General features: G+C 46.6%; 1 protein-coding gene across 1 annotated transcript; it reads right to left on the bottom strand.

The window, feature by feature from the left end:
* Nucleotides 1–3,195: 3,195 nt before the first annotated feature.
* Plek2 (pleckstrin 2) lies at nucleotides 3,196–16,417 on the bottom strand. Its single transcript, XM_048416025.3, has 9 exons — nucleotides 16,276–16,417; nucleotides 10,716–10,880; nucleotides 9,785–9,966; nucleotides 8,506–8,597; nucleotides 8,020–8,207; nucleotides 7,690–7,791; nucleotides 6,456–6,539; nucleotides 4,752–4,830; nucleotides 3,196–3,955 (listed from the first exon to the last, which is right to left on the bottom strand). The coding sequence occupies exons 1-9, from the start codon at nucleotides 16,315–16,317 to the stop codon at nucleotides 3,828–3,830; spliced, it is 1,062 nt and encodes a 353-aa protein (XP_048271982.1). The 5' UTR covers nucleotides 16,318–16,417; the 3' UTR covers nucleotides 3,196–3,827.
* Nucleotides 16,418–16,718: the final 301 nt, after the last annotated feature.

The raw sequence follows: 16,718 nt of genomic DNA, 5'->3' as shown, positions 1-16,718 counted from the left end.
AATGTTCAGTTCATAATTCTCTTTTTATGTTAGAAGTAAACGGTAAGTAATCAAGTGACCTTTGCAGTAACAGACTTTCAGAAGGAAGGTGCAGGGAAGCAGTTCTAAATTTAACCATAGTGAATTTGGTCCCAAGTGGAGAAAAACCTTGAAATTTAATTAGTTAAAGCATTATGTGCCTGTTAACCTGTTTGAGACCAATGGCGACTTGAATAAGAGAAGTCATCACACCCAGTCCCTTTGGTGTATACTAAACTATGCCCCTTAAAGTTATATATCTAAGGGTCTTTATATAAAGCGCTGCTGCTTTGATGTAGTTACTTTGAGCAGCATCACCCAACTGAAGAGGACATTTTCCTCTTTGTCTGGTAGGTGCTACTTATATCTTTAGTTGTGGTTTACAACAAACTTTTTAATGTTCCTTTTTTTACCTTCACAGACTAGTAACACATAAGCTACAGCCACTGTAGTCAAAATGTAGAAAATCATTTAGTTTGGCATGTTTATGTTAGGATACTTGTACTATTTATTATCTGTAGGCAAACTTAAAAGCCTAATCAGTCCAGTGCTAGATTGAGTAGTAAGGGTTCTAGAGTTGGGCACAGTAGCATATCCTCTAGTACTTGGAAGTCTGAAGTGGAAAGATTCCTTGAGCCCAGAATTGTTGACCAGCCTGGACAACCACTGGGAGTCCTGTATCTCAATGGAAATTAGTGTTAGGGAGATACTTTGCCACTTAGGAGAGCTTTTTCTTTGTTTAGCATAGTAGTCTATTAGCTTTTTAATCTTAAAGTCTAACCTCAGATGGCCCATTTCCAAGGAATAATGCTCGCCAGTTGGCATGCCATGTTCCTGGTTGTTATTATTTTCATTGCTACTTCATAACTAATTTTGCTACTGTTATGACTCTTACTGAAAATATCTCTGGTTTTCGATGGTCTTAGGCAACCCCTGTGAAAAGGTCATTTAACCCTCAAAGGGATCACAACCCACAGGTAGAGAACCGCTGGTCTAAAAGCATCAAGAAATAAGATTAGGACTACGTATGGTAGTGTACGCCTTTAATCCTAGCAGGCAGATCTGAGTTGAGGGCTAGCTGGTCTGTATATCAAGTTACAGACCATCTAAAACTACATAGTGACACCCTATCTCAAAAAAAATTGTTTTCAAGCTTACAAAGCAAAGCATGGAGGTGTATTATCAACGCTGCAGTGGCAGCTATAACCCCTGCTGTGCCAGAAACAGGAATGCTACAAATTAGAGACCAGTTGGGTCAACTGCTCTAAGGATTTAAGAATATAGTTGTTAGCCTAGTCTGTGCCTAGCATGTCAAGGCCCTGGGATCACTCTCCATAATCACAGAAGAAGAAAAAAATACATTATCAAATATAACAAGTGCCCTTTTCCTAAAAATTGTTTACTGAAAATCTTTATATTAAAAAAAAAAAACAGTTGAAGTCAGGCATGGTAGCATCTAGATCAGCCTGGTCTACAGAGCAGTTCTAGAACAGACAGGCTACACAGAGAAACCCTGTCTCAGAAATTAAAAATAGCTGGGGTTCCATGATGGTTTTTATCCTATTAGACTTTTTTGATTAACAGTTGTGTAAATGGTGACCCTAGCCAGAGTAAAGATCAGTCCTTCACTAACACTGTGGTGAGAACTGAGATCCAGAATACTCACTCAGCCATGGAAGACTGAACAGAACGGACAACGAATAGAACAACTTACCATGTCCTGGTTTTCCCACCAAAGCCTTCTCATTAACAATGCTAACAATTCTGTTTTCCCTCTTCTGCCTTGGATTACAGTCATTAATCTATACAACAAAATGAGCAATGTTTTGTTTCCTACATTAGTTGAAATAGACTAAAAAAATTAAACGTTGAAACTGCTTTTATATCAGTTTTATAGTCAAACATACCAATTCTCATGAATATGTTGAAGTTTGGTGGTGGTTTTGTTTTGTTGGTATTTTGAGACAGGGTTTCTCTGTAGCTTTGCTGCCTGTCCTGGAACTAGCTCTTGTAGACCAAGCTGGCCTCAAACTCACAAAGATCCGCCTGCCTCTGCATCCTGAGTGCTGGGATTGCGCCACCACCGCCCGGCTGTGGTGGTTTTTGTGTTTGAAGATGTTCAAGTTTTTAATGAGCTGCAGAGCTGTGTGAGTCTCTGTGCCGCTGAGTAGCAGTTACCATTCTGCTGTGTGCACCTGCCATTTGTGTCCTAGTTTCTTTTCTTTTTCATCAAGAACTATTAACGTGAGTAGTGATAAACGTTCTGGTACCTTGCCAGCTGTACTGCTTTGTCTGAAGCTGTCTTTACCCTTGAGAATCCTTGTCTCGCCCTTAGTCATGGGAAGTATGGCTGTGTTAGTTTGGAAACAGGAAGATATCAAACCAAATGCAACTTAATTCAGATAAGCACTTACCTATATCCTAAAAGTAACTGGATACGTTAAACCTGTAAAGATGCCAAATGAAAAAATGGTACCTAAAAAGGCAGTCTCTTACAAAGTAAGGATGGGGGGGGGTGTCATGCTCTTGGAATTCCTGACTATTCAGGATCAGGTATTTATTCCAGACATTAAGAGGAAATCTATTTTGAGACATTTTTACTTAGGCACTTTAGGAATATCCATTCCCCTTAAATAAATGTAAGTTATGTATTTTATCAAAGTCCACACCATTGTCCTTGACAAGAATGCTGGCCATAACTTGTGCCAGATTACTGTATAAAGTTAATAAAAATGTTTATAAAAACACTATGATAAAGACTTTTCACTTTAGGTTAACCTTCCAAATAGGGAAGTTCTTTGCTTATTTCAGTTAATGTTCATTTTTAGACCAGTCTTAGCCCTTGATTTAACTTTGCCCTTTGTATCTTTGTTGTTCAGAAGGCTCTTGATCCACATCTTTCTAAATGTCCATTTTGTACAGAAAACCTGTATTTCTGCCCTTGCCCCCTCCCTTTTTTTTTGGACAGATTTCTTCAGGAGTCTGCGACTTGTATATTTGTTATCTTATTCTGCAAAGCAAACTATCTTGTGAACATTAAACAATTTGCCAACATCTCCACTGTGAGATATGTCGTCATAGTGACAGGTGACTTGAGGTTTTCCCATAGCCAGTTTCTGTAATACATAGGGCCTTACAGGGAGTAAACCTGTGGGGATCATAAAACTGTATAAGAACTATAGAAACAAATGTCAATCTTTATTAATTCTAAAAATGTGAATTGTTGAAATCACTTAAGAGCGCTATTTTGAGACTAGAGTATTTAATATAAAAAGCCCAAGTTAGTGTTCCAACAAAGAGATACATACTACTATGGTCCCCAAAGACAAGTTTTTTGTGTTTGTGGTTTCTCAAGATGACTTCTCTGTGTAGCCCTGGCTGTCCTGGAACTCTGTAAACCAAGCTGGCCTCGAACTCAGAGATCCACCTGTCTCTGCCTCTCACTCAAGTGCTGGGATTAAAGGTGTGTGCCCCACTACTGCCTGGCAAGACACAGATTTCTGTCCTTCAGCTGCCACCAAACAGCTGTTCCAGCTTTTCAGGTCGTTGATTAGAAGACGGAGGGAAGTCACTCCACTAGTGTCATCTGTGGAACCATCTCGAGTGGTCTCGCTCCAAAGCATTACAAAGTGGACACTGTTAAAGACTTCCAAGAATTGAACCGTGGGGGTGCTCAGGATTGCCGAGGCAGGTCCTCTACCACTGAGCCACATCCCAAGCTCTGTCTGTCTTGTACTCCAGTTCTCCATGAAATCCCGTCTGTATCAGCTGAGAAGAATGAACAGGAACCCTAGCCCTGTTCCCATAGATCATGTTAGCTTCTTGATAGCTTCAATCCACTCTGCTCGCTCAGCCTTGCTGCTGGCCTGGATATAGTAGTGTGTGTCGTCCTTTGTGATCACCTTGAAGAGATTTCCTTGGACATTGCCTTTAACTCCTACACCGGAGAGAAAAGTATTAAACATCCATGTCAACTCCTAGCTTGAAGAAGCTGAGCATCAACTAAGACAAAAATACTGAAGTATTTCCACTCCCTACAATCATAAGGCCTCAGTGCTTATTCTGGACATTTGCAGCTTGCTTGCTTGCCCATGCTACCCAGAGACCTACAGTCTCATTCACATTAAAAAAAAAAAAAAATCCCCTATTTATGTTAAAAGGAGGCACAGAATTTTGTTTGTTTAGAATTGACTTTGTGTGTCGATTTCTACTTCCACAAGATCGAAATACTACCTTCCTATCGTAGCTGGAGATTGTAAAATTATTGTGGATAGGAAATGAAAGCATGGGGCTGGAGAGATGGCTCCGGTTAAGAGCAATGGCTGCTCTTTCTGAGGACCTGAGTTCAGTTCCCAGCAACCACATGGTAGCTCTCAACCATCTAAAATGAGATCTGGTGCCCTCTTCTGGTCTGCAGGCAGAATACTGTATATATAATAAAGCTTTTTTAAAAACATAAACATGAAAGCACTGGCACTTAGATGGAAGCTTATGGGCCATCAGCACAGAAACTAAGGAAGAAAATAATAAGGATTATTCAGTTGTATTAAAACACAAGAACATCCCATATAGCATTTTCCTTTGTTTTTAAAATGGACTTAAAAGATCACTGTCTCACTGAGGAAAGACCCACTTGATTCTCAGGCTCTCACCACCTGTCCCCCCAGGGGCATTAATGACATGCAGATGGAGGCCCCAGAGATCTTCAGACCAAAGCTGAAGTTGTTCCTTACCAGTAGGAACACCATTATCCTCCAGAGCAGACACAAGGGACCCACGAAGAGAAAACCCACCTACTGGCCTGTTCTCTTCCTGTGGAGGAGAGACTGATTAGTAATTCCTTGAACACAGAGAAAAAGAAGACACATCTTCCCCTACGCCTGACCTGCCAGGCCACTGCTAAAGGCACTTCAAATTGTCTGTAATAGATGTGGCTGAAGTTGGGCATCATTGCCCAAGTAACTCGTACCAGTGAGGCATTTGGGGCCTGTTTCCTGGTCGTAGCAGCAGTGCACTAAGGTCTGGCTGAGCTGAACAAAAGTCTCATCCAACCGACGTTTCACCAGAAGCATACCCTGGCTTCTTTAACCTTTGTCAACAATATACGGTTATGACGGGTATTCCTGCACATTGGACATTGCTATGTAAGTCTCTAATTATGTGCTTAGCATGAAGCAAGACGGGTTTATGGTGTCTGGATGGTTAAAGAGCAACTTTGCATGCCTCAGCCCTTGGTCCCTTCTGTTAATCAATTCTGAATGGGTGACTCCAGAAAACAAAAGCTAAAGCAGTTAAGTAACAAGGAAGAAGTGTTGACTTAGATACCAGAGGAGGAGAGCATCAAGAAGGGGCCCAGCACTGCAGGCATCTACAGCAGGCAGTTTCAAGGGGAGACTGATTTGGCCTTGAGAAGCAGGTCCTAGGTACTGGGATAGATTTAACCCAGCTATAGGAAGGGTAACGGCAAAGTCTTAGAGCAGATTAATAGCAAAAGGCCCTGGACTCACCAAGGGCACACAGCGGTTGACTCTAGATTAAGAGTTAAAAAGCTTATATATTTGTTGATATTTTCCAAGTTTCGAAAAGGATTTGTGCTGGAGATGTTAGCATCAGTTGTTAGCATCCTTGTTTAGCCTACACAGAGTTTTGGGTTCAATCTGGAATGATGGCACATGCCTGTAATCCCAGTATTCAAATTCATCTTGGCTACACAGTGAGTTTGAGACCAGCCAAGGCTACATGCAATGATATCTTTAAAAATAAAACAACAACAACAAAGGATTTGAGACAGCCATGGTAGCAACACTACTAGGACTCACAGATCAATGGGTCCCTTTTGGAGGTCCAAGAGTTTGATCCCTCAGTCAGCTCCCCTTCTATCCCTTTCCCTAGGCCTTAGCACTCACTGTGCTTGACAGAGAATTGAGAAGTTTCCTCCATTCAGCTGAAACTCATATCAAAGTCAAGGCTGAACACCCTAACTAGAGAGCCATTTTTCTTTTGATTAGAATTAACTCAACATGAGTTAATGAGGTGATATTTATGAGAAACATGGAGCAACAATTCCAGACTCAAAAAGTAATGTGTAAATTAAATACAATAAAGAGAAAATTCCAAAGGTGAAAAGAAGTTGAGGGAGGCGGAATTTGTAGGCCAGCTGGATGAAAAGGATGAAGAGGATGGGAGCACTGCTGGGAGCACCACTTAGGAGTCTCCCTCACTCCCTCTCCCCGCAAAGCAGGCTTTGGGGAAAGTAAAAGAAGGAAGGTCCTCTCATGGCAAGTGGGCACAGAAGACCACGCACAGAGCAGACAACTCTATGACAGAGAAGTATGGACTGCAAGAAACCATGGTGTGGTGCGGGAGAGGACACACAGCCGTTGTCCGGTCTGCAGACTCCAGAAGCAGCACAGTCCCAAGGGACAGGGGTCACTCACTTTGGAAGGGTCATAGTAATGCAGGAAAGCTGGATCCTTCCTCAGAACAAATCGGCGCACCTTCCAGTTTTTCCTCTTGTGCCCCTGTGGGAAAGAAAAGGCTCAAGCTCTACATTTCCTTCCCTCCTCCATGCTTCCATCTAACAAAGCGCCAACAAGCCAGCCTGCTCCCACAGGACTACATTCCAAGGACAGTCTGCAAGAGACTCGAGGATCACAGTGACGCTGTCCCTGCTTAGTGGCTCCTCAGCAATAATAACACACTAGTGCTAAGAGTTAGCACTGAAGGGAAGGGGACACGTCACCCCAACACTCAGGAATGGAAGCACTAAAGGACTGAGACTGGAGCTCAGTAATAGGGTTGTTAGCCAAGCAAGCACAAGACCCTGAGTTCAATTCCCAGCACTGAAAAACAAAAAGGCGAGGGAGCTGGGGAGATGGCTGTTCAGTGAAGAGCATTTGCTGCTCTTGAAGGGGACCCTGGTTCAGTTCCCAGCGCCCATGTGGTGGCTAACAACCATCTGTAACACCAGTTCCAGAAGATTCAAATCCCTCTTCTGATCTCTGTAAGAACCGTACACACAAACACAGAGACAAAACGCCTATATGCACAAAAATATTTTTAATAATATTAAATATATTTAATTTTAAAGGAGGAGGACAGAACAAACAGCAACTGGATCAGTACTTCACAGCCCACATTGTTCCTAGGCCTCACTGAACCCAACTGAAGGTCACCAGCATTTTAAGGGTCAACTTGGTCCAAAAACAACCCTATAGCTACATGTATATTTGTGCTTTTTATTTTATTTTATTCTATTTTTCATTTTCAGAGTTTCTCACTGGGACAGGATAGCACTGGCTATCCTGGAACTCCCTCTATAGACCAAGCTGACTTAGAACTCACTGAGATCCTCCTATCTCTGCCTCCCGAGTGTTGGGATTCAAGGCGTGCACAACCACCGCCCGGCAGAAGTTGCTTTTTAATGTGACAATTACTTGTGTGTACATTTTTTCCAAACAGTTCTTGGGTCTGGTACGTGTATGTAGAATGAGCATGTGTGGATCCTTCACTTGCCTCTTGCGGCTGGGGTCGGGGGTGGCCCCGTTTTGTGAGGCCCACTAATAAAAGAAGGTACTCCAGCGTCCTCAGCTCCTGCCTCCCTCTGGGCTCATTCCTGCCTCCTTCAAGTGTGATAGCTCAACATTTCCTCTGGCTCAAGGGCAGCCATACCTGCTTGGATAGGTAGCCTTGCTTGACCACTATGCCACTTAACTCCATGGTGCTGAGACTGATCTCCTCCTTGGAGCTGACCTTCTTCTTGTAGCTTTCAGCCTGGTGGGAAGGGGAAGACAAGGGCTTGTTACAAACGAGCCCCAAATCCAGGCCATGGGGGCTGCAACTGCAAAGAGGATCCCTCAACACAGAAGCCCCTTGTCCCCCTTGGGGTGGAACTGTTCCCCATACCCTGAGTCTTCCCCCTGGCTCCAGACTCCCAACTCCTACCCTTGCCACTTCCTCCCCTCTCCCCTCACGGTAAGGAAAGCCTAACCTTTAACTTACAAAAGTGTACAGGGCTGTGGAGTCATCCAGAAACTGCTCGGCCAGATCCCCGGAGCGAATAGCTCCCATACTCCGGACCCCAACTGGCCTGAGGAAGTTCTCTTCCATAAGCATGGAGGCCAGGGTCACCCCCTCCAGACGGCTGGCTGCAAAGTTGCTGGAGATGAGCCAGTCCACCAAGGAGGAGCCTGTGTCAGGACAAGGACAAACCTGTCAGACCATGGGTTAGCTATATCTGAGCCTACTCAGGGTAGGTGAGCTACCTCATCGACCTTAACCTCCTGGGAAGTCTCAGGTTCTACCATAGAGCAGCCTGAGGGTCACACCCAATGCTCAGAGCTGTAGCCATACCCACAGGTGACCCTCACTGCCTACCCCATTTCTGAGCAAGCAGCTCGGTCCCCGTTATAAGCTGGTCAAGCAGTCGGATAAGCTCCAATCACTATGTCCCAGATCTCCAACCTGCCATGGGACAGATAAGCTCACCCAGAAAGGTCTTTTTGTAGGTGCTTCCCTGCTCCATGTTGGGACACGGCCGGATTCCACTGCTGCTGTCGTGCAGCTTGTCCACAATTCGACTACACAGAAAGACGACAAAAGAAAAAACCCTCGTCACACTCACACTGTCTGTGATGGGGGAGGGGATAGAGAGGACAGGGGACAGGAATCATGATATAAATCATGATATCAGTTCATGATACAAAGCAAGGGACAGATGGTATGATACACAGAGACGGGCTTTGGTTATCAATCAAAATCTAATATACATGACTTTCAGATGCTCCTCTTCTTGGTCATTTAAATGTTCAGATATTTCCACACTGGGCAACTATTACTGTTGACATAAAGCTAAACAGCCGTGACTGTTTAAAACCCAGGGGCTCTCACGGCTCCCTGTGATCTGCGTCTGAACTCCTGCAGCTTCTCCTCTGTAGCTTTCCTTTCTGACTCTACCTTCTCAGCTGCACCTTCCTGTTCTCACCCTGGCTTAGCAGCTATGTGGGCCCGTGGGTGTGCACACACTGCACTTCAGAGGCCTGGTGTGGAGTTCCATGAGTTCAGGAACAGACTTGCATCCCATCTAGGACGGCCGTACAGTGAGGCTGCCTGGGAGGCTATGGGGCATCACCCTGCTGGAAACGCCTGTCATACATCTCTGTGTCACGGTTATCACCAACACCGCTGACTGGCCTTCCCTTTGCAGATGTGACAACTGCTGCTAACAGTGAAGGATCTTCTCTTTGTATGTCCCTGGGGTGGAAGGCCCTTGAGATCTTGTTTATCACCGCTTACCTCTGCTGAGCACCTGGCCCAATGCATGACATTCAATAGCACTCAATAACCACCTCTTTTTTCTTTATTAAAACTGACACATAAGAATTGTACATGTTTGTGATGTACTCAGTGATTTCTTAGATGGTTGAATGAGGAATCCCTCTAAACAATAAGGCAGCCATCACCTGCCGCTGAGCTGCAAGTGAGACCTGTCACATAATCCTAAGCACTCTGCTTACAAAGGAATGGTGGTCTCTACTTCATTCACTAAGGTATTAGGACTTGGTAGAGGCCCTAAAAGGTTACACAGGAGAGTGGAGCTAAATAAGGCACGTTCCAGGCAGTCAATCCAGCATAACCAGGACAAAGAAATCTGCTGGCTCTGAAGCGCAATGGTGGACTAGCCAAGCCCACGTTGTACCGCAGGGTCCCCCTCCCCGCTAAATGGACAGGAGAAGCAGCAGGGATGCCAGGCAGGTGGAGCACTCACTGCAGGCTGATGTGTGGGGGCAGCTTGAAGGAGTTTTTCTGTATGTGAAGTTGCTGGACCTTCCCCGGCTGCCCTGCGTGGATAGCTCCTGTTATTTCAAAGGCCCAGGAGTCCCTCTCCTCTCGAGAGCAGGCCTCCAGGAAGTACTCAGTGGAAGTTCGGGTCTTCAGCTTAATGAGGAGCTGTGAGCAGAGACAACCAGACAGACTGATACTCAGAGGAGAACTGCGCAAGGGAACGCTGACAGCAGGCATGACAGGGCCAGAGAGGATCCCAGAGGCCATGGATCCAGGGATGCCTAGTGCCCAACCCTGCCCACACTCAGCAAGTGGGGCTGTACAGATTGATTGGGATACATCCGAGATCCGAGACAAGGAACTCACGGCCTCCTACAGCAGCCTTTAGGACTGAATGGATTAATGCAGCGTGCATCCCAACACTGTGACTCTGACTCATCCCTCCAGACCCACAGCCCCACTTCCTATCACAAGCCCTCTCCAAGGAGGGGAACTCCCGAGCTCTGCAGCCAGATGGAGCCGGACACAACGCAGCTCTGCCACTTGGCTAGGAATGCCAGGTCATCTCGGGAACCTCACTGAACTGCCAGCTACCCTGGAGGACGGCTAGCAAGGTCCCTTCCGTCCCTGTCTCCAGTTCAAGCATCACCAAGCCACCCACTTATTCTTCATGGGACACAGTTTCCATTCCTTCCCAAAAGTTTTGCCCTCTGCTGCATGCTCAGCCCTTGGTCAGCATTCTCAGAGAACCCCACCCAGGATGGAACGTTCTGCTCCAGGACAAATGAGAGCTAAAGGAGGTTTAACTATTTGCCCTGGCTCAGGACATAGCCAGGATTTGAACCCAAATCATTTAATGACAACCAAGGGGCAAGGTGGCTAGAATGGGACCGGGCATCAGGATGCTCACATACCGGCCGGTTTTCATACTCCAAGCAGGGGCAGGTGATGGTGCAGCCATCGAGGAGGATCCTTCCCTTGGGTGGGGTCACTCGCCGGCCACCTTCTAGCTTGTAGTACAGGAGTGTGTTCTGCCGAAGGATAAACCATCGTGCCTTCCAGTTGGGGACAATGTGGCCCTATGGACAGACAGACGGACAGACAGGAAAGCCCGGTGGTGAGGTGATGCAAGGGAGGATACAAGGCAGGATACTGTGCTAGGGAGAGGAAGCCCATGGCTCCGGCAAGCAGTGTGGGCTGAGAGACAATATACAGTGAAGGAGGAAGCAGGAATTGCACTGGGCTCTCCTTTGCTCATCTCTTCTGAGTTGGAGGCCAAAGCCTTTGACCTTGGCCTTTTATTTCCTATTGACCTTTGCTTGTCTATAAATCTCCCCCAACCAGGGGTGGGGATCAAACCCAGGCTCTCTGGCATGTGAGACAAGTGTTTTGCCTCCGAGTTATACATCCCAGAACCAGTTCATAAAGTTTGAGAGAAACTGCAAAATATAAAGAAAAATCGCTCACCTTTAATTCTTTTAGTACAAGACAGCCATTGTTAATACCTGGTGTCTTCTTCCCCCTTCCCTTTTCCATGACTGTCTGTATGCAAATAATCATGTGTGTATGCATGCATTTAGACAGGGTATTATGTGTGCATGTAGAAAGGTCTAACTATGTAACCCAGGCTAGCCTGGAATTCGTGATTCTCCTGCCTCAGACAAGGTAGTGCATAGCTTTAATTCCAGCACTCCTGAAGCAAACAGGCAGATCTCTGTGAGTTCAAAACCAGCCTGGTCTACATAGAGAGTCCCAGGCCAGCCAGGTCCCTGCCATCAGAAATAAATAAAATTTTAAAAAGAAAATTTAAAAAAAAGATAAATAAAAAGAAAGTTTAGTGTGTGTGCATGTGTTTGTAGCTAGGGACTGAACCCAAGGCATCGTGTGTGCAAGGTGAGTATTCTGTGAACTTATTATACCTCCATCCCCTAGAAATATAATTCTAAAATTATTATAAATGATTCTTTGTGGGTTTGTGATGGTGGAAATCAAACTAGAGTCTCAAAAATGCTAGGCAAGCACTTCACCATTAAATCGCAGATCCTAAAACATTTTGTTTTTGTTTTTAAGGACAGCAGGGTCTTGCCCAGACTGGATTTGGACCTATGATCCTCTAGCCTCATGATCTGAGTTCTGAGATTGTATGTATATATTATAATAACCAGAAAATGATACATTATTTTTATTACAGTAAAATAATTTTAAATTCAAATAAGCAAAAAGTCTCGATGAGCTATTTAAATTGGTCAGATAAGGAAGGCAGGCAAGAGTGAGCACAAAGCACAAACCACCCTTGGGCTTGGGATGTAGCCAGGCGGTGGAGCCCTTGCCTAGTCTCTGTGAGGTCTCAGGCTTGAGTCTCAGCACCAAAACCATTGCAACACTTCCTCTTTAAGAGCATCTGTGTGGCTCTACATGACTCGGGCACCGAGTCTTGTGGGGAAAGGATGGGTTCCTGGTAGACGGAGGTTTCCCTTCTGTGTCGCCGTTTGATATTCAAACCATGAGGAACTTCAAGCAGAAGCAGAACAAGTTTGGAGTCTTATGTTAAAAAGATCCCTCTGGAGTTGGGGATGTAACCCAGCTGGGATTGTGCTTGCCTGTTGGGGACTGCAGACCCTCAGACTCTGAATTTTCTATGACCCTTTGCCTGCCGGAGTAAACAGCTTGTTTTCCTGTGTTTGCAACTGATCTGGGCACCAGACCCTCATGAGTTCCTGATGGCAGGGGAGTGGTTTCTGGTGAGCTTGCAGCTGAAAAATCCTGAGAGCTGGGGTGTGGCCATTAGTCAAGGAGAGCCCTAGATAAGCTGTCCTGGAACACAATAAATTTTGCATTCTTGTTTCAAGGATGACCCATGTCTCTCTCTCTCTCTCTCTCTCTCTCTCTCTCTCTCTCTCTCTCTCTCTCTCTCTCTCTGTGTGTGTGTGTGTGTGTGAATCTCCAGCCCCTTGCCCGACTTGTGAACCTTCCCATGGTGCAGGCGCCACACTTGCCTAACACAAATGAAGCCCTCAACACATAAGCTAGGCCTCATGACGTAAGCCTGAACTCCAGGGGTGGAGGAAAAAGGATCAGAAGTTCAAAGCCATCCTCAGCTACATAGTAAGTTCAAAGCCAGCCTGGACAAGAGTCTGCCTCAAAAATCAATCAGTCAGTCACTCTGGTCAGGCTTAGTGGTACACTAATCTGTAATTACACCTGAGACAGGAGGATCACAAGTTTGAGGCTACTCAGTGAGACCCTGCCTCAACAAAACAATCATTCTGACCACCGTGTGTTGGAACAAGCGAACGAAACAATGAGACAGCAGTGGGGTCCTCACTAGGAGGTCTCTGGAATAACCTCACACCTCGAAGGAAACCACCAGTGTTCCTGCTCTACAGATCAACCATAGGTAAGTCTTGGTTCACACCGGCAAAGTGAGTCTAGGTCCAAATAACCCCAGCCCCCACCCCTCCACCTAGGCACTGGTTCCCATGCATGGAGAAGTCTCTCTCTTCAGGCCTCTTGTCTGTAAGCCACTGACTGGGGCACGGGCCAGTTCCTTTAGGGGAAAGGAGGAGTCCCATGAGATGGACAGCCCCCCAAGGCTGTACTAAAGAAGCACAGAACGTAACAGCTGGAGATACTGTCCTCCCTAACTTTAATGATGAGGGAACAGCCAGGCCTGGTAGCTGTTAATCCCAGCACTTCAGAGACAGCGGCAGGCAGATTTCTGGGAGTTAGTTCAAGGCCAGCCTGGTCTATAGAGCTAATGCCAGGGTTACACAGAGAAACCCTGTCTTGAAAAAAGAAGAAGTAGATTTAATACCATAAGCATTTTTACTACACCTGTTTAATAATGGTCTAATTCATTATTTATCTCAGGAGATATATAAGCAGCTTCCAGGGTGTTTGGTTGATTGGTTATGTTACTTGTTTATTTGAGAAAGGGTTTCCTTATGTAGCCTAGGCTAATCTCCAACCAAGGATCCTCCTCCTTCCGCCTCCCACGTGCTGAAATATATGCGTGAGCCACTATACCAGGCTTCTAGAATATTTCATACATACAAAATATTATGTTGGACTGAGATGTAGTTTGACAAGATGGATTGAGTCCTCAGCACCAAATAAACTGGACGTGATGCCACAAGCCTATAAACCAGTACTTGGGAGGTGGAGGCCGATAGATTAAGGAGTTCAAGGTCATCCTCAAGAGTTTGGGCTATATAAGACCCTGCCTCAAAAAAAAAAAAAACTGATTAAGTTCTTACTGTATTTTCCTAAGCTAGAGTCCTGGAGTCCTCCAGTTAGCGTCTCCGGGCCAGCCTGTGGCTCAAGAACCAAGCCTGGCAGCAGCACCTATATTTCAGCTCTCCTTACCACCGAGCCATATTCCTCCACCCCCACCCGCACCCCCACCCCGCTGCTCCTCCCACTGAGAGCCAGGCCTGGGCAACTGCCCTGTGTTTTGCCTAGAGTTTGGTTCTTTCTTGTCTGGGCAGGATGAGGAGCCAAATCCATCATGCCCTTGCTTGCCTCCAGCTAAGCCTCCCAGGAGATGGCTGCTCTACTCTCTCGCTCCCCATCCCAGAGCTGCGAACCCTCCCAAACTACCCAGTGCCACCCCGACCCTGTAGCTTCCCCCAGTGGGCACAACACAAGGATAACTGCTGCCGCTTGAGAGGCAGTGGGAGCAGGTGGTGGTCGCAGTGGGGATCTCGGGCCAGGAGCAAACGTGACTTTGGCTTGTCTCAGGACCAGGCTGGAAGGAGGCATTGGTGACTCCCTGCATCCTAGACCAGGCCTCCCAGAAGACAAGGGCAATCCTCCTCTGTGTTCTGCTGAGCCTCGGCCCTCCCATCTCTACATAGTAGAGGTAGAGGGGAGTCAGGTAGGCAACCCCAGGAGTGGACAGAGGCCTATCTGAAGGGTTTGGTCTGGAGGTGCTCCCATGCCTTCCCAGGCTCACTAGCCAACCCCATATCACACCACCTCAGTCATCTCATAGGCTGCAGCACACTGGGAGACAGAGGCTCCCCACAGGCTGCCACTCTGACCTAGGCGAACCATCTCAGCATTTAAACGACAAAGACACAAAGTGACTGTGGACTTCTGGACAGACGGACACCAGCCTGACCACCGACCTGGCACCAGCTTCCTTGCTTATAGCTTTGAACAAAGCTCACCTTGTCTTCCTGAATCACATGCCGTGCAAAGCCAGGCAGACATGGTGTAAACGGAATAGGAAAGGGACTTGAGCTTTCAGGGCTCTGGAGCTGGTGTGGCTGGTGAACCAATGAGGGCCACCGCTTTCCCCTCATCACCCCACTTCCTAAGGCTGTAAGCCCAGAACGGCTCAGTCTAGAATTTATTTATCGGTACGCTATGCTGTTATACCAATAAACCAACAATATGTTCAGTGTTGACATCAATGTTAATTTTTTAGGTGTTATTGATTAAACCCAAGATTTCCTGCAGGCTAGGTAAATGTCATACTGTTGAACCCTAAAATTTTTTCTTTCAGGTTCTTTCATTCATTTTCTGCCTTGATTTTAGGGCATCCTGGGAGTCCCAGAGTCCCCTGTTTGGACTCTTGCTTCTTCACCACGGGGTAACGGGGGGGGGGGGAGGCACTAAGGATGGAATTCATGTCCTATCTGATACTCACTCTAGGCAAGCTACCCCATCTTACTGATACTCATTCTTCTCATCTATACATGATAGCAACAGCTGTTCTGCCAATCACTAATCCTGCAGGACTGATGAAGGATGAAACAAGACAATTAAGTGGTAAAACACACACACACACACACACACACACACACACACACACACACACAGTAAGGGGTCCCTCCCAGATTGTAAACTACTCAGCATGTCCATGGTACTTTATGTTTCAATATTGAACTGTTATATGTTTTAATTGACACATGACTGTGTAGATTCATAGGGTACATGCATCATGATGGCAATCATAGGCATGGTATGCAACAATCGCATCAGGGTAACCAGCATATTCATCACCTCAAACCTTTATTATTGTTTCGTGGTGTTGGAAACATTTAAAATCCTCTTAGCTATTTCAGAATACACTTTTAATTGCAGTCCACCATAGTTAACCTTCTGCCACAGAAATGTTAGAAGTCATTCCTTCTTCCAACTGTACCCTTTATTACCATCCTCTCTCTCCACCTTGCACCCCACACTTCTTAAGATATTTTAATAAGGTGTGTGATGTTTGCATAGCTGTGGACTTGGACCTTGAGCATACTAACCATGGGTCCTGACCCTGGCCTCGTCCTCAGCCCCAGTTGTTTTAAGAGATCCACGCCAGAGCCAGCCCCGAACCACAGTAACCAAACCGGATCTGCCTTTGCGGGCCGGGCGGGTTGGCCAGCAGGATCACTCCCCAGGCTCGCCCGCGCGTCCAGCCACCGCCCGCTCCACTGTCTCCACGGCCACGCGGGCGCGAGGCCGAAGAGCACTCACCCTCTTCACGAGGAATCCCTCCTTGAGCACGCCGTCCTCCATGTCGCTGGTCCAGGTGAGCTGTCCCCGCGATTCGCCGCCTGTGCCGCCCGCGCCCAGGAAGCCGCTCCCGCCCGTCGACGCCCCCTGGCGCGTATCCAGTGCCAGAGCCTTGGGCCCCGCGGGCAGGAAGTCTGGCCAGGTCGGGACTTATACACCGACCTTCCCACGCGAGGTGCCCAGCCTGCAAGCTCCACCCCGCGCGATCCGCTGTGGTCGCCCAAGTAAATGACCCTGGACGGGTGTCTAGACTTGTGAGCCATCCCTGAGCGCGGAAGAAACAGACAGAGGAGTGTGTAGATAGGGTGGAACTGGGCTAGGAGGGCAATAGAATCACAAATTTAAGGCGGCTGGCACAGTCTACAGGGCCGTGTGCCCATAACACACTCCATATCACATCATCC

This window comes from Myodes glareolus, chromosome 11 (genome assembly GCF_982192425.1).
Source record: "Myodes glareolus chromosome 11, mMyoGla1.1, whole genome shotgun sequence".
NCBI classification, from domain to species: domain Eukaryota; kingdom Metazoa; phylum Chordata; class Mammalia; order Rodentia; family Cricetidae; genus Myodes; species Myodes glareolus.
Note: the sequence above shows the minus strand (reverse complement) of the source record. Positions and strands in the feature narration are given on the sequence as shown.